The 21,639-nt window shown below is 39.9% G+C and overlaps 1 protein-coding gene across 1 annotated transcript in view; it reads left to right on the top strand.

The window, feature by feature from the left end:
• Positions 1 to 2,326: 2,326 nt before the first annotated feature.
• Positions 2,327 to 21,639, top strand: part of TRABD2B (TraB domain containing 2B) — a 248,560-nt gene continuing 229,247 nt past the window's right edge. Inside the window, exons 1-2 of the mRNA XM_060689906.2 lie at positions 2,327 to 3,044; positions 5,452 to 6,012. Of these exons, the coding sequence (XP_060545889.2) occupies positions 2,922 to 3,044; positions 5,452 to 6,012 (684 nt within the window). The 5' untranslated portion in view covers positions 2,327 to 2,921. The remainder of the gene's footprint in view (positions 3,045 to 5,451; positions 6,013 to 21,639) is intronic.

The raw sequence follows: 21,639 nt of genomic DNA, 5'->3' as shown, positions 1-21,639 counted from the left end.
TAGAAAAAGGATCCAAGTAAAATAATCTGGATTGTTTTCGGAATGTCAAGCCTTCATTAATCCACTCTATATATTCCCAGATATCAGCAGTGTAATTATAACAAAATGAAAGGCTCCAGGCTAGACTTATCCTTGACATGCTGGATCTCCACCTGCAGAAGGGTTCCATTTGTTTGCATTCTGAAGGAACATTGTGCTGGAAAGATCCTATTTGTGTTCTTTAGGATCCTGGAGCAACCTTGGCAAATGAAAGTACACCAGCATTATACTGGCTAGTAGTTTTCACCGTGGAATATATATATGTACAGAACACAGGTTAGACTGGTGATGCAAAACATCCACTGCACTGAGCATGGAATTAGTTTTGCATGATCTTGTGTCCAACACAAATATACATACCGTGTTTCCCCGAAAATAAGACCCTGTCTTTCTTATATTTTTTTGAACCCCGAAATAAACGCTTGGCCTTATTTTTGGGGAGGTCTTATTATTTTGGGATGCGTGGAGCAAGATGGGGCTTCTCTTGCCGTCTTACCTGATTTCCAGCTCTGGGTTTAAATATTTTCAGGGAGGGCTTATTTTCAGGGGGGAGGCTTATTTTAGCGCATTCCCTCAAAAGCCCTGTTTATTTGTTTATTTGTCGCATTTTTATGCCGCCCAACTCCCTAGGGACTCTGGGTAGCTTACAGCAAAAAACAATGCGAACAATATCCCATAAAAAAATTTTTTTTAAAAAAAGAAAAACATTAAAAACCCATACACTCCATTCCATGGCCAGGTCTCGCAAGACCGCCGTAGCGAGATCAACGGCCCCAGGCCTGCTGGAAAAGCCAGGTCTTCACCGCTTTCTGGAAGGCCAATAGGGTGGGGGTGGTCCGGACCTCAGGAGGTAATTGGTTCCAGAGCCGGAGCAGCCACAGAGAAGGTCCTCCCCTGCGGGCCCGTCAACCGACATTGTTTAGCTGATGGGACCCGGAGGAGACCAGCTCTGTGGGATTTTACCGGTTGCTGGGAGCTATGCGGTAGAAGGCGATCTCCAAGATAACCTGGCCCTGAGCCATGTAGGGCTTTAAAGGTAATAACCAACACCTTGAATTGTGTCCAAAGACCGATAGGGAGCCAGTGCAGCTCGCGGAGAATTGGTGTAATGTGGGTGTATCTAGGTGCACCCACAATAGCTCGCGCGACTGCGTTCTGGACCAACTGTAGTCTCCGAACACTTTTCAAGGGTAGCCCCATGTAGAGCATATCGGGCTTATTATCAGGGGATGTCTTATTTTTGGGGAAACAGGGTACATACATGTGTGTGTATGTGTATGTATATACGCATATGAACACATACACATACATTCACACACACATTTTGTACACAATAATCATTGAGGGAAGAAAAAGCTAAGGCCACAAAATGTATGGAAAAGAAGGTGCTTGAAAGATGGGGACAGCTGCGCTACCAAGGTATGCCAAGCCATGCTGGGAGATGGGGGTGGGTGGGGGAGAGAAGAAATTCCCATCAGCATTGTCCCACTCTCCCCCCCACCATCCCAGATTTTGTTTCATCCCAAACCTGGAATCACTAGCCTCTTCTTCTGAACCCTGCCTTGACTGGGAATGCTTTGCTAGAATTTCCAAGCTCGGAAGAAAATTCCATTCCCCCTCTGCTTTTTAGCATATGCCAATATGATGTCCTGCAGATGTGTCTGAATGCAAGTTCCACAACCCCTCTCTCCTCATCCCCCCAAAAATGACAGTCAGGGATTATGGGAGATGAAATCCGAGGGGGAAAGAAAGGTTGTGAAGGACTTCCCCTGGCCTTCGTTTCCCGGGTTGGAAGCCTGTCAAAAAAAAACCCACAAGAGCTCATCTTCGGAACAGTAAAACAAAAGAAAGAATTGCTGTCCATACAATAGCTTTTCAGAAAAAGAGAAGGTGCACTTGAGACTAGGAAATGTTTGAATTAGTCCTTTGATCGTTTGTGTCTCGAACGGCGTCCCTTCCCGCGCTTGCTTGCTTGCTTGCTTGCTTGCTTGCTTGCTTGCTTCCTTCCTTCCTTCCTTCCTATTATTATTATTATTTTTTTAAGTGGGAGCGAGGAAGACTCCCCTCCCCTCCTTTTGAGAGCCGGCTGAGCTTTATTTGTGAGCCAAGCGCCATCTGGCGGCGGCACTTGTACCTTGCTTGCCTTTCACACGCGGGATGGAAAAGAAAAAGTTTGGAAAAGTTTTTGGAAGTCGCGGTAAAGTGATGAGAGTGTGGTGGTTCGCCACCCCACCCCACCCCACCCCACCCCCCCGCCTCCCCGCCTCCTGGCTTTTCCTAGCTGTGTGAGCGTGCGTGTGTGAAACCGACATGATGACATCCACAGTAGTGCCCGCCTTCCCGTGCCTGTTCAAATAGCATTCCCCTACATCTATCGCCATCGAAAAACTCGGATCCCCGCTACCTCCGCCGCCCCCCACCCCCCCTTCTCAGGGAGAGAGAGAGAGAGAGAGAGAGAGAGAGAAATCACTTTCTTTTCCCACCTCTTTCCTTCTAAGCGCCAAGGGGAAAATAGAAGACGGGGCAAACCCTCAGTAACTCTCGGCCAGCATAAAACGATTCTCCTCTGAAGAGTTGCATTCGCCCCCCACCCACCCTCAGCTCCCGAGCATGGCGGAGGCTCGGGATCAGTGCCGCCGAGGGTCCGCGAACCATCCTTGCGGGACCATTTAACACGGCCCCTTCCCCTCCCCTCCTCCTCCCCCCCCCTCACCGTCCCGCCAACCAGGGCAGCGGATGCGAACTCTCGCTTTTTTTTTTTTGCACTTGTCAGATGCGGACGGGACATTGGCCGGCTGGGATCGAGACACCCGAGGCGATCCGACCGGCGAAGAGTTACTCTTAAAACAGCCGGCAAAGGCGGGTCCCTGGGGAAGAAGAGGATGCAGCCCCACCTGGCGCTGATATGCGTTGCTGTGCTCGGGGGGGCCCTGCCGGCGTCGGCTCGACCCGAGCCCAGGAGGCGGCAGCAAATGGACCCAAGGCGATGTGAGCTGCCCCGATCGGTGAGCTGGGCGAGGGAGGGACGGAGTGGAGAGAGGAGAGGTGCACGCGATGGAGGAGGTGTGGGTGGCGGGGATTGCAAGTAAGCAGAACCTGGGCAGCGCCACGTGCGGGTATCTTTTGGGATCTCCTGGGATGATCCCCGAAGAGCACCCCATCAGCCAGGCGCTTCCTTCCCAAGAGCCCCGCAGGATCCAGAAAGCTTGGCCTTTCCCGAAATTTGGGCCCTTAAGATCCGAAGGGAGGTCATCCTGGCGGCTATGGCATCTCCAACATCCCATCTCAGGTGGCCTGGCTGGGCTCTCTGGGGAGCGCTGCCTTTGGCAGGAGAACAAGGACTGGAAAGAGTAGACGTAAATGGTCAACTTGATAAGAAGACAAGACTTCAGCTTCTGCCCCTTAGGCAGCGTCCAGCACATTGGACTGCTTGACTAGTAAACGGTAGCAATCCTGTAGTCAAGTCGTAGACTTTTACTACCAGATAGGCTAACCGCCTCTGCTTGCCAACACTGGAGCCCTTCCCATCTTTTTTCAGGCATCTTCTGAAAAAAGTTTAGGCCATAGCCAGATAGTTAACAATATGGGTATCATTATACCTCTATATGTGTTGCTACTCTTATTCAGCAGAAGCAAAGCTAATAACTCTTAGGGTCCTTTGGTTAACTTTTCTATACTCCATAATTTGTTTTTATTTAAACAGGGTTTTCACGGGCGATGTATAGTTTAGTAAAATAAAGGTAGCATAATGTACAGCATAATGCCACCTATTCACATTTCTCAAACTGCAGCTCATTTAAATAAATTATAGTGCCAAACTAGGACCGGTCTTCACCCTGCCATGTCCCTTATTAAAAGATTTGGGCCACCTGTACTGTAGTCTCTCAGCCTAAGCTACCTCCGAGTTGTATTTAGGCTAGGCTGTAGCTAGTAGATAAGTAGATTTGGGGCATCTCAGTGCAAAAGCTCATGTGAATGGATGGTCTTGACGTTTAGAAGCACTGTGATTATTACCTGTATCATCTGCTGCTTCAGGTTATATGAAAGCCAGTGGAACTACACACTTGCTTCCAATTTAGGATCAAAAGACTTGCTTCTGACAGGAGTAGAGGCGGCATAAAATTAGTATGTATTACTGACAAATTATGGCTCTCTGAGACAAATGGTTAAGGATTTGCAGAATTTCTCTGCATAGTGAGCCCATGCAGACTGGATAAAAGAATTATTACAAGGTGTCTCTTAAGTATATATTTCTGGCCTGATCAAATGCAAGGATAAATGACCCAAATAGATGATCTTAAGGATGATGCCTGCTTAGATAAAGAAAGAAGATAAATCTATTCCACTGAGTGCAGCTGTGTGTGTGTATATATATATGTTTTCTGAGGTTTTCGCGGGTGTTTGTATGTAGGTCTTTGGTTATTCGGGTTTTCTCTCGCGTAAAATTGGAAGTGTCTTGGCGATGTCGCCAAGACACTTCCAATTTTACGCGGGAGAAAACCCAAACAACCAAAGACCTATATATGTGTGTGTGTGTGTGTTTAATGTATATGTTCTGTCCAAAAATATACATATATAACAATGAACAAATTCTTGCTTGTATTAATGTATTTCTTCCATACAAGAAGGCTGTTTAAAGTTCAGTAACCTATAAAGGAGAATATTTGTAGCACAGAGTTGAAATGAGGAGTCCTCGGTGCTCTCTGAGCTTGGTTGTTTTCTTGCAGACATTTCATTACCCAAACTAGTAACATCATCAGTGCAAGCTCAGAGAACATCAAGAACAGTAACCTATTCCGTTGTTATAGCTCTCTTCAACTCAAAGGACAGTCACTTAGATGTTAAGGCATAATACACTGCTCAAAAAAAATAAAGGGAAGACAAGCAGAAGACATCCGAGATCTGAATGAATGAAATAGCCTTATTAAATACTTTGTTCATTACATACAGTAGTTTTGTGTTCCCTTTAGTTGTTTAGCAGTGTATAAACTACTGTATGTAAAGAACAAAGTATTTAATAAGGCTATTTCATTCATTCAGATCTCGGATGTCTTCTGCTTGTGTTCCCTTTATTTTTTTGAGCAGTATATATCTGTTAAGTGACTTAAATCTGAATCTTTCTCTGCAACAGATATGTTTTGCATTTGCTAAAATCTTTATTGAATTCAGTAGAATTGTTCTAGCGTATGTAATATCAATAGATATTGCTTCATTATCTCGTAGGTTAGTATCAGAGAGATTATTATGTGAAACAATAGTCTTCAAACAATTCCAAAATAGGTGATAATCACAGTATACACCTGCATTTCTTCTCTGCGTCATTTACTTCTTCTTTTTGCTGGCCTTAAATATCTTGGTCACAGCACAGTCCCTGATGCTGATTAGTTTCCTTTCTGATTTCTTTTGCTTTAGCAAAGAGACCTAAACTCTTTCCTCTGGACAATCCGGAGAGATCCTCCTGCCTACTTATTTGGCACCATCCATGTGCCTTATACACGGGTGTGGGATTTTGTTCCTGAGAATTCCAAAGCTGCTTTTCAAGCCAGCTCCAGCGTGTATTTTGAATTGGATCTCACAAACCCTTCCACTATCTCAGGCCTGGCCAACTGTCAGTTGCTTCCTCGTGGAGAGAATTTACAGGATGTGCTTCCCCGGGATCTTTACCATCGCCTCAAACGCCATCTTGAGTATGTCAGGTTGATGCTGCCTCACTGGATGACTCCAGATCAAAGGGGCAAAGGCCTTTACGCTGATTACCTTTTCAATGCCATTGCTGGAAATTGGGAACGCAAGAGGCCCGTCTGGGTAATGCTGATGGTCAATTCCTTGACTGAGACGGACGTCCGTTCACGAGGAGTGCCAGTGTTGGACCTCCACCTGGCTCAAGAGGCTGAAAGGATGAAGAAAGGCACAGGAGCTGTGGAGAGAGTAGAAGAGCAATGCCACCCTCTGAATGGGCTGAACTTCTCCCAGGTAAGGGGGATCTAAGATCTTTTAATTTTCCAGAGAGTGTCTTCCCTTTAAAATGAGCTGGCATTAGTTTGGGGCAGGCAGAAACTGCCGAATGGATTAATGCCAGAGGCTAATGCATCCTAGGTTTATATTCTTCAATGAACTTTCATGAAATTCTTCTATGAAATGTAGATTTATGGGAGTGCAGATAATTGGTTTTCCTCTTTAGATAATGTGATAACTGCTATAAAGTTACAACATGGAATCCTAGTGCCAGAATAGGAGGTGAACACTGAATACCTGCACAATGTAGGAATCAGATTTAAAGTCTCCTTGGCAGACGTATCTTTTCTAAACAAGAAGGACATGTGTTTTTAGGATAGAACTACAGTGTGATTTTTTCCATTATTTGCAAGTATGGTTAAATATGAAAAGTGATTTTTGAAGATAACCTTGAGGAGCATCTGGAAGTCAGGTATGGTGCGAAAAACATCAATGCTGCAATGATGCCTTGGTTTTGAAAAGAATATCAGATGTGTAATATATCTCACACACACACACACACACACACACATACACACACACTTAAATAAAGTAGATAGGCAGCTAGCTCTTTCTAGGTGTGTCTTTCAACAAGCATTGATACTGGTGTCTTGGAAGCCAGGATTATTGTGTCAGATGCTGTACACACAACAGTGAGAAGCTACAGAAAATTGTCTGAAATTATGTCACTATGCATGTTAATGACATGCAGGGGAGGGGGAAATACAGCCATTTGGCATGGATCTGCTCCATACCAAGATGAAAAGCTCCTCAGCACCCCATACATTCTGTGGAAAGACAGATGCTTCATATTTTGTCAAACTCATTTGGATCCAGAAGTGGGTTGCTTCCCGCTGTTACATGTAAAGCATCTGAGCCTTTCTTTCATTGCTCCTGGACCCATATGGTCTCACAGTTACCCCAGTATAGAGGTGAAATCCAGCAGGTTCTAACAGGTTCTGGAGAACCGGTAGCGGAAATTTTGAGTAGTTCGGAGAACTGGCAAATGCCACCACTGGCTGGCCCCAGAGTAGGGTGGGAATGGAGATTTTGCAATATCCTTTCCCCAGGAGTGGGGAGGGAATGGGGATTTTGCAATATCCTTCCCCTGGAGTAGAGTGGGAATGGAGATTTTGCAGTATCCTTCCCCTGCCACACCCACCAAGCCACGCCCACCAAGCCACACCCACAGAACCGGTAGTAAAAAAATGTGGATTTCACCACTGCCCCAGTACCTGTTTTAAAGGGATGTATGGAATAAGAGTGTATGGAATCCAGTGCAATTCTATACACATCTATTAAGCAATAAGCTCAGTTGAATTCAGAAGGGCTTCCTTAGACGGACATACAGACAGGATTGGATCTTCAGTAGAGGATATTTGCTGTTTTTATAGTTATATAAAATGCTGGAGTGCTCCTGAAAGAATGCAGTTTCTAATTGTATTTGGAAAGGCCTTAAATCCTCTACTGAAGAATGCTGATATAGCCTTGTTTCTATTTCTAAATGTAGATGTTATCTGTATGTTATATAAGTGTACTGCAATATATATGAGTCAAAAGAAATGCATTATTTAGGGCATTCATAAGGGTTGTGTTCCCTTATACCCAATTTATATTCATTTTGTGTGTGTGTGATAATATTGTTTATAGTAAACACTATAATGTTAACTCATTCTTGTGTTGCACGTATGTGTGTTTATGACATTAAAATATGGATTGTAAAATTACAGCTGCTCTTCGTTTAACAGCAAAATCATCAGCATCAGACACCCATTGTGCTCACAATCTAGATTTATCTCTTGATTTAGGTAATGGGCTTCATATGCTTCTCTGAAGAATAGGTTGCCTGTGAGATTTTGGATGGAGCACTGTTTTCCATTAAGCCGCTCTCCCAAAGGTCACCTGTAAGAATATGTAATTAGTTGATCATCCAGCCAAAAAAATAGATGGCAGAATTGAAATAAAATGGAAAAAACATTCAAACAGATTCATTTTGTGATCATTTATTTGTCCAAATAGTTTCAATTTTAATAAAGGTCACAGAAAAAAGTAGGTGTGAAAACAATCAGGTCTTTTCTTACAAAATGTTATAATTACCAAACACCTGTTAAAGGAGAGGTATGGAATCTGTGCCCTTTGGATGTTGCTTGATTAGAGTAGGTTATCTACAGTGTGTTGATAATAAGGAGGAATGAGACTTATTTGATTCCAACCTTTCTTATCCATTGACCATATTGTTGATGTCCATAGAAGCTGAAAGCATGAAAGACCACAAATTTTCAACCTTGGATTAAAAAACTTGATAGGAATCCCCTTTTCAGGTGATTCAGGATTTAACTCCAAGCCCAACTTTTTTTATCAATTGGTTATAACAATGCATTGAGAGAATATTGCTAGATTTTTGTCTTCTCCCTTATGAATTGTTGGCCAACTAATTATGTAGATTTTGCCAGCTAATCCCAAAGATCCTCCTCTAAGCAAATGCATTTTTACATCTGGAATTCAAAATCATTTTCCCCCTGTTCTGAAATTACAAGAAAATAGGGCCATGCAAAGGTTTAAAATAGGCTTTGCTATTTCAGGATTTCAGGATTTGAAGGGTGTCAATGGAAATACAAATCTGTGTTCATCAATTGGATCATTAGTATGCAGTATCTATGGCAAAACATTAGATCCATTTAAAAAAAAAGAACTTTTTAAAAATGACTGGAAGAAACCCAACCAATCAGTAGCAACTAATGAATCAATATTCTTCAACCTACTTGTTGCAAAGTGAACAAAATATCTGTGACAGTTTCATTGAAGAATTAACGTTCAGATTCCTATTTTAAATACAGACTGAGTACTTGCAATCAAGTTCACAATAATTAGCAGAGACACATTGTGCTGCTTATGATGCTGGAGTCTCTATCAGGTCAAATAGTACTTAAATCTTTTAGAAGTCCTTCATAAAAATGTACAGTGGGAAGTTTTTCAAATCTGTACTACATAACACATTTTTGTGGCTGAAAGCATGAACTCTCTTTTTAATCTCTCAGGATGAGAAGTAATACTGGTTTATATTTCTTCTCCCCGAGAGTCTGATTTTAATTCTGCACATCATTATTCTTTTACTTTTCTTAGTAGATTTTTCTGCATAATAAAGGGGAAAAAAATTAAATACTCCAAAGAGGGCTTTGGTTTTATAAATCCATTACTTCCAGACTCATTGATTTGGGATAGTTGAACAATTACTGTCATTCACAAGCCGATGTCTCTCAGATTTAAAGATACCTTGGTAGTTTTTACTTTGGCTGACGAATCAGGTGATCCCAAGGTGGATGCTATGTTTATATTTTTATGCAAGTCCTTTATGGAATAAAATTGACATGGTAGCAGAATTAATGTGTATATGGGCATCTGAAAGATACATTAAAAAACCACAGACAGTCTTGCTGACAGCAATAGAAGAAAAGAAATAAAAGGTAGCTAAAATGAGAAGTCTCTTCTATCATTTTCATACTGCATTCTAAAAGCTGGTTGGCTGGCCTTTACAGCTGGCAAATTGTTTAAAAGGAGCAATTTGTAATGTTATCATTTGGTCTAGCAATTCTGCTGTTGGTTTTACTGTTATGGCCTTAATTGAAAGGAGTGGATTATGATGAACAAGATTTCCTCTCTAAATCCTGAATCTCGGGCCTTTTTTTAAGAAACATATAATTAGTGGTATTAATGGTAGAAATTAGAAATTGACCAGAATTTGTTTTCCAGTGGTATGTCTGGGTTGATGGGAACGACATCTGTGATCATTTACAACATTGAATCTGTTCTGAGCATCAGTAGGGCTCTTTTTAACCTGCTTTAAGCATTACTTTAATTGCAATATGTGTAACTTACAAAATTTGGAAACAAGGTCCCAGAAGACATGCTGAAGTGAAATGTTCTTAGGCATCTGCTTTCAAGAATTTCTAAGAGAGAGCAAGTGGTTTGCTCTTTTTCCTAAAAGCTTAGCTTTTTTTTACCCCTTTCCCATCTTCATATTACACTACTAAAATACTAAATGGGATACTACAAAATATCAGTCTATCCAGTGACGAATTCTTATGCCTTCTGGAACAATCTGAAGATGTTTCAAAGGAAGCAAGCTCAATTTTTCAGAACCTTCATTAGCATTTGAAGAGGGTATGTAAACTTTTGATTCAGAGATTATGGTAAAAATTTAACAAGCCATAGTGGCCTAATTCACTTATGCTAAGACATAAACCATGATTTACAAGCTTAATGGATGAATTCTTGTGTTAAGCCAAAACCAAATATACCATGCACCAGTTTAAGACAACATATTCTGAACAGAAAATTGCATTTTCAAAAGAAATTCCTTTGCATCATTAAGTTCTTCCTTAATCTGATGTCTTAGTGTACTGATCTGAACCCAGAGGGACTTAGTTGTAAACATTCCTTGGTTTGCTTGCATAAAAGACCTAATTGAATTGTATCCTTTGTGCAGCAAACAGAAAACAACAACAACAATGCAGTATCTCAAGAATCTCTTCTCTAGTTTTCACTTCAGTTTATATGGAAGAAAATCTTTCCCCAGCCAAAAACACACCAGCATTTCAGCAGCAAAACCACTCAGTTTTGCTGCCAAGAATATAATATCGACATAGACTACTCAGCTCAAGGGAGAATTTTAATAGGATCTTATTCAAGTCCCATTGGAATTAAGGGGATTTATTACAAAATAAGCTTGCATTGGTTTATGCTTCCTGACTGGGCCCAGATTTCAGCAATCTTTCGGTGTTTATGAGTCTGCGGTGTATGTGTGTGTATGCAACAGTGAAAAATGTATGTGTGGTAGAATGGTTTGTACTTGAATACGCATATGGATATCAACTTTACTTTCCAATTAAATTTGCTTTGTTTTATTAGCAATTAATATACATTTATTTATTTATTTTGCTTTGGCTATGGCTTCTGTTTAGAGTGTGGCCTTTGTTTGATATTTCATATGTGCAACAAATATATATCACATACTCATATTTGCTAGGAGAAAATAATTCTCAGGATTGTTTGCAATGGAAGTTGGGAACTCTAGCTAAGAATCTAGAGAGGCTGATGGTGTAGAGGATTTTTGTCTGTTTAGACGCTAACAAGCAAACAATTCAGAAGATGATGATGAAAAAACTCTTTAATAGTGAGAAAACTATGTTCATGTAGAAAACTGTTCATGTAGTCATAAAGAGTCAAACATGATTGAGGCTATTTTATTTTTATGGTGGAACAAATCAACTCAACCAGCACCTTGAATTGCACCCAGAAGTTATTTGGAATCTGGTGCAACCCATGGAGTAGTGGTATTACATGGCCAAAACAAGTTGTGCCCATAACTATCTCCCCCACTGCTGCTAGACCAACTGAAGCTTCTGCGTGGTCTTCAGGGGACAGACCAACGTACAACATGTTGCAATGGTTCAATTGTAAGGTGACTATGGATGGAGGAAATTTCAGTTTAAGTCTTTGCAGTTTCAAAATAACCTTGAATCAGTGGTGGGTTTCTACTGGTTCGCCCCAATTCGGGCGAACTGGTAGTGGCGGTGGCGGGAGGCTCCGCCCACCCACCCCGACATCATCACAGATTCTTTGCGCATGCGCAGAACGTTCTGTGCATGTGCAGAAGTGCCGTGCGCGAGCGAAGCAAGCGCATGTGCACGCTCACAGTTCTGAACCGGTAGCAAAGGTAAGTGGAACCCACTACTGCCTTGAATGTATGGGTTTGCTTCGGAACATGGAACATTGAAGTCCATTGGAGTTGGGCGGCTAAATAGATAAATAAATAAAAACAAGCTATCAGAACAAATTTACATAGATTGCTTTTTATTTAGCATCAGATAATGACCAATAAGAGTGAATGCCGATATAGTGGGTTGATTTAATTTTAAGACAGACATTTATATAGCCCAGGCATTGGCAGGGATGAACAAAGATTTATATAGAATTTGCAGAAACAAATGTAAATACACGGATACTAATTTAAAATATATGGTAATTATGTGAATGAAAAATGACATCTGTCTTCCATTAATATGAGAGTGTGACTAGGCGTTCTATGTACATGCTCAATACTATTTGTGTTTCCACTGTTGATGTCAACGCTTTCAATGACTCTTTTCCTTTAAATGGGACGTGACTGTTCAGCTTCTCAAATAGAGGACTGCTCTTTGTAAGCCAGGCTCAGTGTAATACTTTTAAGTCCATTTTCAGAGTGATCACAAAACATCCATGCAAACATGATACAGGTGACTTGCAGGCATAATACGTTATTGTATGGATTGTTTTCCTCCTTTTATTATTTTCCCTATTACTAAGCAGCTCTAAATACATGCAGGGTGCAAAGGATTGCTCATTGTGGGTACTGGAATGGCAGGGCTTTCTCTCTATTTCTCCTGCTGGTGGATTTTGTTGGGGAGAGTGGGGAGGAAGGAAGGGAAAGGATTGGAAAAGAGTATGAAAGCAATAATTAATATTTCCCTCCCCCAACATTCCTGAGATCTGTGTTATATTTTCAAGGAGTAAAACAAAAAGATCTGGCAACATACATATAACCTACTATAAAGGTAAAGGTTCCCCTCGCGCATATGTGCTAGTCGTTCCCGACTCTAGGGGCCGGTGCTCATCTCTGTTTCAAAGCCGAAGAGCCAGCGCTATCCGAAGACACCTCCGTTGTCATGTGGCCAGCATGACTAAATGCCAAAGGTGCACGGAACACTGTTACCTTCCCACCAAAGGAAGGAATAGGAAGTTCCTATTTTTTTCTATTTGCATTTTTTACGTGCTTTCGAACTGCTAGGTTGGCAGAAACTGGGACAAGTAACAGGAGCTCATCCCGTTATGCGGCACTAGAGATTCGAACCACTGAACTGCTAACCTTTCGATCGACAAGCTCAGCGTCTTAGTCACTGAGCCACTGCGTCCCTACAATAACCTACTATATGGGAGCATATCCTTTTCAATGCAAAACTTAATTATCTCCTGTGGGCATCCTTGTTCATATTCAGATAGAAGCCCAGTTAGTATTTACCCTTGCCCTTTTTTTCATAGCTTATAATTGTTTCCCAATTTGTTAAATGTGTGAAAGGTAGGGGAAGATCTACTGTATTTAAAACATAGGATTAACACCTGGAATTACATAGTCTGAGCATGTCTAGTTTCACAATGTAATTTTTCATTCATTTTGTCACTTCTGACTACAGTATTTGTGACCTGTGGAATATCATTTCACCGTTTTGTCTGTCAATAATTGCTTCTTTGATTTCATATAAGTTCCAGGTTGGATCTTCAAAGATAGTACTTAGTCAACTTGTTTGCTGTGAATCTCTTTCAATTGCCTTTAGTTTTTCCAAGGAGCAGGAATCTCCCCTAGTTATCCTCATTTTTGTATTTTGCACCAAAGGTATCTAAGCTTTAGCTTCATTGTTAGTACTTCTTATGAGCGGTGTGACTTTACTTCAATTAACATTGGATGGTGTGTATTTCTTGTGGTATTATCAACCATTTTCTCCAACATCATATTCAAAGCATTAATTTTTCTTTAATCATTCTGATGGTCCAGCTTCTTCAGCCTTCTGTTATAATTGGGAAACCATAGCCTTGACACGATTATGGGATGTTAAGGAAGTTTGGGAATATACACAGGTAACTATAATAACCCCAGAAGTGTCACTTGCTTCTAATTAGGTGCATAAATGTCCCATGCCCAGTTGCCTCCTTATGTAAAATGTTGTTTTAAAAACAATAAGAAGAAAAGAAAATGTTATGCAGCAATAGTCTCAGTGGTTTTTATATATTTATCAAATATGTACCGTCACCCATCCCACACCCACAAGTGTGATCTATCCTATTAGTCACTTGTGTCTGTAATTTTCTTCTCTAATTACATCTATTTCTGGTTTGATGTCTTGCATCAACTTTTTAGCTGGGATGCCAGAATATTTCTTGATGCTTCTGAATAATGATCACTCACAACTTCTGTCTTTCTCTTGCTTCATTTTTGTATGATAGCCTTAACTTTGGGGAACCATGGATCCCTCCACCAGCTTAAATATGTCACGCTAATCTATGGCTCAGAGAACCCAGGAGCTTTGTTTAACCTTTGAAATATGCATTCCGTTCTTTGCCTTTAACTTATTTTATTCCTGTCTGATTTTCGTTTTGCCGCTTTCTTTCATCTCCTATCACTGGCTCTTTGTAGGTATCCTTAATCCTCTTGCAGTTGGAGTCTAAGCCTTTTACCCTGTTGCTGCATTTTTCAAAATGATCAAAATTGCCTTGTGGAGGGTTTGACATTAGCATCTTGATTTTTAAATCTGCCCATTGAATCTCTCTCCATGGGAAACATGTTTCTTTTCCCTTTGGTGAGAAAGAACTCTGGTGGACTGAATGAGCAAAACAAAGGACACTACCTAGTCTTTCTCTATTATTATGTTTAAGTCATGAATATGATTATCTAGGTTGTATTATGCCATCCACAGCAAAGTGCAGGTGATTAGATCAAATCCAGAGGTAAAAGGACTCTGTCTAAGCCCTGCCAGAATTCACACTTAAACCCTGTCTCCTTCCTCCTTTCTTAATTCTTAGATAGACAAATAAACATTGTTGTCTTGCTTTTCTGCTTCTTTCCCTGGCATTAAGTGGCAAGAGTGACTTTGTTAACTGTGTCAGTCTTCATTGCTCAGCTCCTGCTGTTCTATCAGATCCAGAGACACGGCAGCTCTGATTACTCCATTGATAGAATTTCAGAGAGTTGCAAGTGCTATTTAATGAAAGGCTGATGGGTGGCCCTTTGTGCTGGGTCTCTGAGCAGCAGGAAACATTCATAGACACACATAGACCATATTTTGATCTGCCCTTTGGCTTCCTTTCTTTTCTTTCCCTCTCCTTATCCCTTTCAAAAAAGTTTAACAAAAGATCTTACCCAGCAAAAGGTTTCTGTTGAGCAGAGCTAAGAGCGGGACCACGGATTTCACGGAACATATTTGCAAGTGTGCCTAATGAAGGCTAGGAAACGGTAGTCTCTCTGCAAAAGGGTGCATGAGCCCTTAGATCTGCTCAATTCTAGTGCTCCGCATGTCATGCAAAAGGCGTGTATAGGAAAACCACATAGAATAAAATAGAATTCTTTATTGGCCAAATGTGATTGGACACACAAGGAATTTGTCTTCGGTGCATAAGGTTTCAGTGTACATAAAGCTGTAAGTGATAAATCATGATTATAGTCATCATAAAAATACGTTCATCATAAATCATACGTGACTTAGTGATAGTCATAGGATACTAAATAAGCAATCAATATAAATCATACTAGGAAACTAAATAAAACAATATAAATTGCAAAGATACAAGCAACGTTATATTCATAAGTAGAAAAGGGGATAGGTAATAGGAAAGTTGAGAAGAACAATAGTAATACAGCCTTATTAAATAGTTTGACAGTGTTGTGGGAATTAGTTGTTTAGCAGAGTGATGGCATTCGGGGAAAAACCTGTCCTTGTGTCTAGTTGTTCTGGTGTGCAGTGCTCTATAGCGTCGTTTTGAGGGTAGAAGTTTTTACATCCCTATGTAAAGAACAAGTAGAACTAGCCCAAGATACATTTTGCCACATCAGAAATAGGAGACCTTCATTCCTTTTCTATACGTAGTCCTCGACTTACAACAGTTCGTTTAGCGACCGTTCAAAGTTACAACAGCACCAAAATAAGGTGACTCATGACCAGTTTTCACCCTCACACCTGTTGTAGCATCCCTATGGTCATGTGATCAAAATTCAGACGCTTGGCAATTGCCTCATCTTTATGACGGTTGCAGTGTCCCGGGGTCACGTGATCCCCTTTTGTGACAAGCAAAGTCAACGGAGCGGCCAGATTCACATAACAACAGTTTGACTAATTTAACAACTACAAGGATTCACTGAACAACTGTGGCAAGACAGATCGTAAAATGGGGCAAACGCACTTAACTAATGTTTCACTTAGCAACAGAAGTGTTGGGTTCAATTGTGATTGTAAATTGAGGACTACCTTTACTTATAAAAAAATCTACCTGAGCTTGTAGTTACATGGGCAGCCCTCTTATTGTGCAGGGTGAGGCAACCTCACGAGATAGCAGATGTGGGAACATGGCAGACGTGTGGTGGAAAAAAACTTTTTTAGTACTTTGGGAGTAAAGGTCATTTGCCGGACAAGATGGATTTTATATGGGGAATGGATGGAGGACATCATCTTGCCTTTTGCCGAAACATCTTATGTCAGTCTTGAACAACTGAATCTTATTTCAGTATTAATTACAAGAATTACATCTTTTGTTGCAATTGAGGAAGACAGAAAAGGAGCAAAGGGCAAATCTAATATGAGCTGGAAGGGACCTTGGAGGTCTTGTAGTCCAAGCAGGTAAGTGACTATCTAGACTCTTCTTAAAAATATCCAGTGATGGGGTGCCCATGATTTCTGAAGGCAAGCTGTTCTAGTGGTTAATTGTCCTCCATGTTAGGAAGTTTCTCCTTAATTCCAGGTTGCTTCTCTCTTTGATTAGTTTCAACCATTGTTTCTTGTCCTGCCCTTTGGTGCTTTGGAAAATAATTTGACCCCGTCTTCTTTGTGGTGGCCCCTCAAATTCTGGAATACTGCTATCGTGTCACCCTTAATTCTTCTTTTCTTTAGACTAGCCAAACTCAAATCGTGCAGCCGTTCTTCATTTGTTTTAGTCTCTAGGCCTTTGAATCATCTTGGTTGCTCTTCTCAGAACTTTTTCCAAAGTCTCAACATCTTTTTGTAGTATGGTGACCAAAATTGGTTGCAGTATTCCAGGTGTGGTCTTACTGGGTTTGATAAAGTGGCACTAATACTTTATGTGAGCTTGATTCTATGCTTCTGGGTTTTATATAACTCAGGATTGTATTAGCTTTTTGGGCTGCTGCTGCAGACTGCTGGCTCATATTCAAGTGATGATCCACTAGGACTCCAAGGTCTCTCTCACAGTTACTATTCATATAATTTCTTTCTGCTGCTTTCTGTGACTTTGACTTACAATTGTAATTGAACCTAAAATGTTGGTTGTAAATTGTAATGATCATAAAGTGGATGAGCATACCTGCACCTGATTTCATGACTTTTTGTGGCGATCATTAAGAGAATGCCGCAGTCGTAAAGCAAGCACCATAGCTGTTAAACGAACTCCATGGTCATTAATTTGCTATGGGGCATACTTTAGTAGAAACATCAGTTTCTACTAAACCTCATGTAACTGTAGGATGTTGGAAAGGGCCCTAAATGTGGGTGATTGCTGAACACTCAAATGCAGTCACATGTCTGGGGTGCAACAGACCTTGAAACTTCAAATTCATATAGAAAGTCCCCTTTTCAGGGTCTGTCGTAACTTTGAATGGCTGCCAAGTGACTGGTGGTAATACGAGGACTATCTATATTTCCCATCTGAAGCTATTGCTTCAGTCAGCCTAGTGGCAGGACTAGTCCAGAAAGCTGGCAATAAATTTACCAAAAGGAGGGATCTCTGAACACATCAAATATTTTAACCTAACCAATCACATCCCTTTGATTGGAAAGCATCACTCGAAGCAAAATTCTTGTGCAGACATATCAACAGATCGCTTTTTGTGTCTTACTTTTCCTATCACGAATAATGGACTTGAGTACAAGCTGAATGGATCTAATTATAACAAAAAGAAGGACTTCTAATAGTGAATCAAACTTCTCTCTGTACGTTTATATGCTTATTTTATTTTTATTAAATTTATTCTGGTTGCCCACTCCAGAAGACTCTGGGCAGCTTTCAATCTTCATAAAATGTAGTATGGAAAAATGATTGTCTTTGCTATCATTGGTAAGATCCGAATACCCACCAACAAAAATAATCTGAAATTATTATAGCAAGTTTATTGTATCAGCTGTGCTTAATTCAGCCTATTCCTATATGAAAAAATGATATTATCTCAGCTATATACTTAGTCTAAAAGTATATATGCGTACTTTCCTACATACTCCAGTTTGCTGGACCATTTATTTCAATGAACAAGAAGAGAGGAATAAAATCTCTGCTATTGGATGAAGTGGGAAGAAAGCAGATAGAACCTCGTGAATATTTCTGCCCTCTGAACTTGTTTTTGACATGGGAAATAGTTTAAGGAATTACTTAAATACATAATCAAATAAATATAGTGCATGTTACATATACAAGATGTGATGTACTTATCTTATTTAGCTCTTCATATCCTTGTTTCTCTGAGTGTGAATTACAAATTTCATCCTGGAACCTAACTGACATTATGAACTTTGGCAGAAATTCCCTACAGCCGATAATGTTTACTGGAAAATCATCTGCACCTTTTCTTTTTTTTCCCCTCCAAAGAAACCACTCTTAGGCTATATATAATATAAATCTGGGCAGTGGTTGCTCTGCTTTGGTGTTTGTGTGCAGATTAGTGAACGTTAGGACCATAGAAATGGCCTAATGCTTTTAACTCTAAAAGAACAATATCATTTTCATGTGCACAGATAAGTACAATATTTACAATCCATTTTTCTATGACTATGTTTGGAATAATAAACATTCATCTATTAAGAAATGCAGGTTTTTAACATTTGGGTATGTTTTTCATTTGCGTACACTACATATTATAGTTCTTTGAAAGCTTGCTAGACCAATCATTTTTTTCTCAGCCCAATATTCCATCTGAGGAATCTGTAGTCATTGCAATGATTTAGATAACATCTTCTTTGAACATAGAAAGTGCTAACTGAGGCTGATGAGAACATTTAATTAATTAACATAATCAAATGGATTATTTACAAAGGTGCAAATGGCATTTGTTTGGTGCAGCTTCATGCAATTCTAACCATGTATATCATCACTTGTGGAAAAAATACACTTTGCCATATGTTGAGAAGCTGGGTAAAACCAGCAGTCTATGACCTCTCAAAGAGTTCTATTGCCAGAAGTCATTTTTTTTTTTTCCTGGAGAGGCATATTCAGTTATTTAGTTCCTGAAATCAACCCACCCAATCATTTTTACAACCCTAAAGCCTAAACCTTTTTTTTGGAAAACCTGCATTTCATTTCTGGGTGATTAGAGAGGTACTCACTAAAAGCATGACTGCCTACATTTATTTTTTTAATATATTTATGTAGTTGTTCCAACATTCATTTTCAAAACTTGTAGCAAATGGCGTTTTTGTTATTTTTGTGAGGCATAAGCAGTTGCAGTGCTAGCCCTTGGTTTAAGATGGAATATGACAATACATAGGGTGATACAGCCTTCATAACATGTGACATTAAGCAGCTTTAAACATAGGAAGGGGTAGGAGGCCAGGAGAGAAGAGGACTGGAGAAGAGAGAGAGGAAAAGAGAGGAGGAAAAAGAAAGGAGAGATTATTTTTTGAGAAACCTTAGTATTATCCACACTGTTGCTTGAACAGTCTCTACGGACACCGATAGTCCTTGGTTTGTTTTCTACAACGAAGCACATTTTATCTGCCTTTGATGTTTTTCACAGACATTGGCCTTTATAGGTGGAAACATGAGAATAGAGAAGGAATATTTATTTTACATTAGGCGCATATAATGGTTTCACTATGCAAGGGATGCAAACTCAGCAAAGGGAATGAGGAAAGTGAGAATGAATAGAGAAGCTGCAGCTTTTCACTTACTGGATGATTTTGTAGATCTGCTCTGCAGCTGAATACTGTTACTTTAATAAAATGAAGCAAAAAGCAAATTGTATTCCACAAAGGAGGCATTTGTAGGATAAGTCAGCAAGACAGTTAAGATGAGAGAATTCGCTTTAAATATATCTAAATTAGCTTTTAGAAACTGAAAGTATTGATTAACTGAATACAGTGTTTTAAATGGACTTGGAATAAAAATCAAAAAGATCAAATCGTAGAACTGCCTGTTGACAAGATTGAGACATTCGCGCATATTTAATCATGAGAGCTACTATGCTTTATCTAATATTGCCTTTATTTTAGATAACAAAGTGGCTTTAAAGAAAAAGTATCAGATTGAATTCTATGGGACCTAGATAAAATTATTTAATTCATTTCCAAAGGTATGAAGGAAACCATATGTCTTCCTTCTTTAGAAGGAACCTGGAGTAAATGAAGAGTTCAAGACAGACAACTGTAATAGTCTGATATAGGACACTTTTCTGTTTTTTAGTTCTTGGAAGTTACACATCCTACTGTGACTCTCCATTTTTCTCTGGCTCCCTCCAGGCTTCAGGATAAGTAGGTATAATTGTGTGTATTCGCTTGTCAAAATGTGCCAGGATTCCATCTGGAAGCTTAGTCTCTACATGATTGCCTCTTGAGATTCTTAACTAGAAGAAAGAGCAATATTGTTGTTTCAGGTGGTAGCACGACTCTACTTCTTGTCTCCCTATCTGGCATCTCTTTCATTCTTCCTAATCTGGTTTATATCTTAGTCTTTGAATCTCTGGGTCTTTATCAAGGCAACAGCTTCCTAATTCTTCCTTATTTGTTGCTGCTTCTTGCATGTTTTCCTGAGTTGTTTTGTGTTTTATCTCTAGCTCTCCCTTCTTATTTAAAGAGAATTCTGGATGTCTGGTCTCAAGTTTTCGTAGGGATGGATGAAATTTGTTTATTTTGATTTTGTAATAGTCTGGGGTGTTTTGTTTTTTTTTGTTTGTTTAGAATTGTTTAGAAAATCTTTTTCCCTACATTCCCAAAGGTTGGAATGATTCATCTTGCTTAACCATTGTCATCAACCCTCTTGGCTGTATACAGTATTTCCTGCTGAGATATTTGAGTATAATGCTTCCTACTTTTTCATCTCTCTGTAATGGGCCCACCACAGTTTGCATTCTCTGAGGAAGAAACCAAGCTCTGAATTCCAATGATTGTTGTATTTTCTTTTCTCTTCCTTTTTCCCCCTCTAAGTGAAAGTAAGTAGGCAACCGATCTAGCACAGGTTCACTAAGCAACATATTAAAGGATAGTTGGAACTCTTAGCTGTTGACTTAACAGTCTGAAGAACTGTTTTAAATATTGAATCCAGCATTGATATCCTGTGGTAGTTCCTTAAGTGTGATGTATGATTAATCAGGCCAAGGGGTTGAAGAATAATCCTCATCTAGTTTTTGTCTGAAAAAGTGATTGAAAGTGTCTCAAACAGTACCGAGTGTTCCTACCACCAATGACTGGTCTTTATTTTCACATCCTCTCTAGTTTCTCTTTCAGGCTCTGGTACATCTCCAGCTTCTCAGGCTTCTTCTTCATGATGTTGCTGTTACTTGGATATATACAGTATATTATCACCACTGAACTGAGTTTGTCTCAGTTAACTTTCCTTATCATAATTGGATGTAAATGATAGGCAAGAGTAACTATCATCTAAACATTGGTGATATTTTAATTCTCTAAATATATATTGAAAGGCACAGGGAGAAGTTCAAAACTTGAAATCTTAGATGTACTGGTGGCTGACGGTACAACAGAAATCCATAATTCCACCATTTGTCCAAAACAAGCCAGAGTCATTGTAACGTTGTGATTTCTACAGCTATTTCACATAAATGATCTAAATTTATAATCTAGATTT

This window comes from Pantherophis guttatus, chromosome 3 (assembly GCF_059756535.1).
Source record: "Pantherophis guttatus breed Tessera chromosome 3, ASM5975653v1, whole genome shotgun sequence".
In the NCBI taxonomy this organism is placed as follows: Eukaryota; Metazoa; Chordata; class Lepidosauria; order Squamata; family Colubridae; genus Pantherophis; species Pantherophis guttatus.
This window is presented reverse-complemented; position numbering and strand designations above follow the sequence as displayed.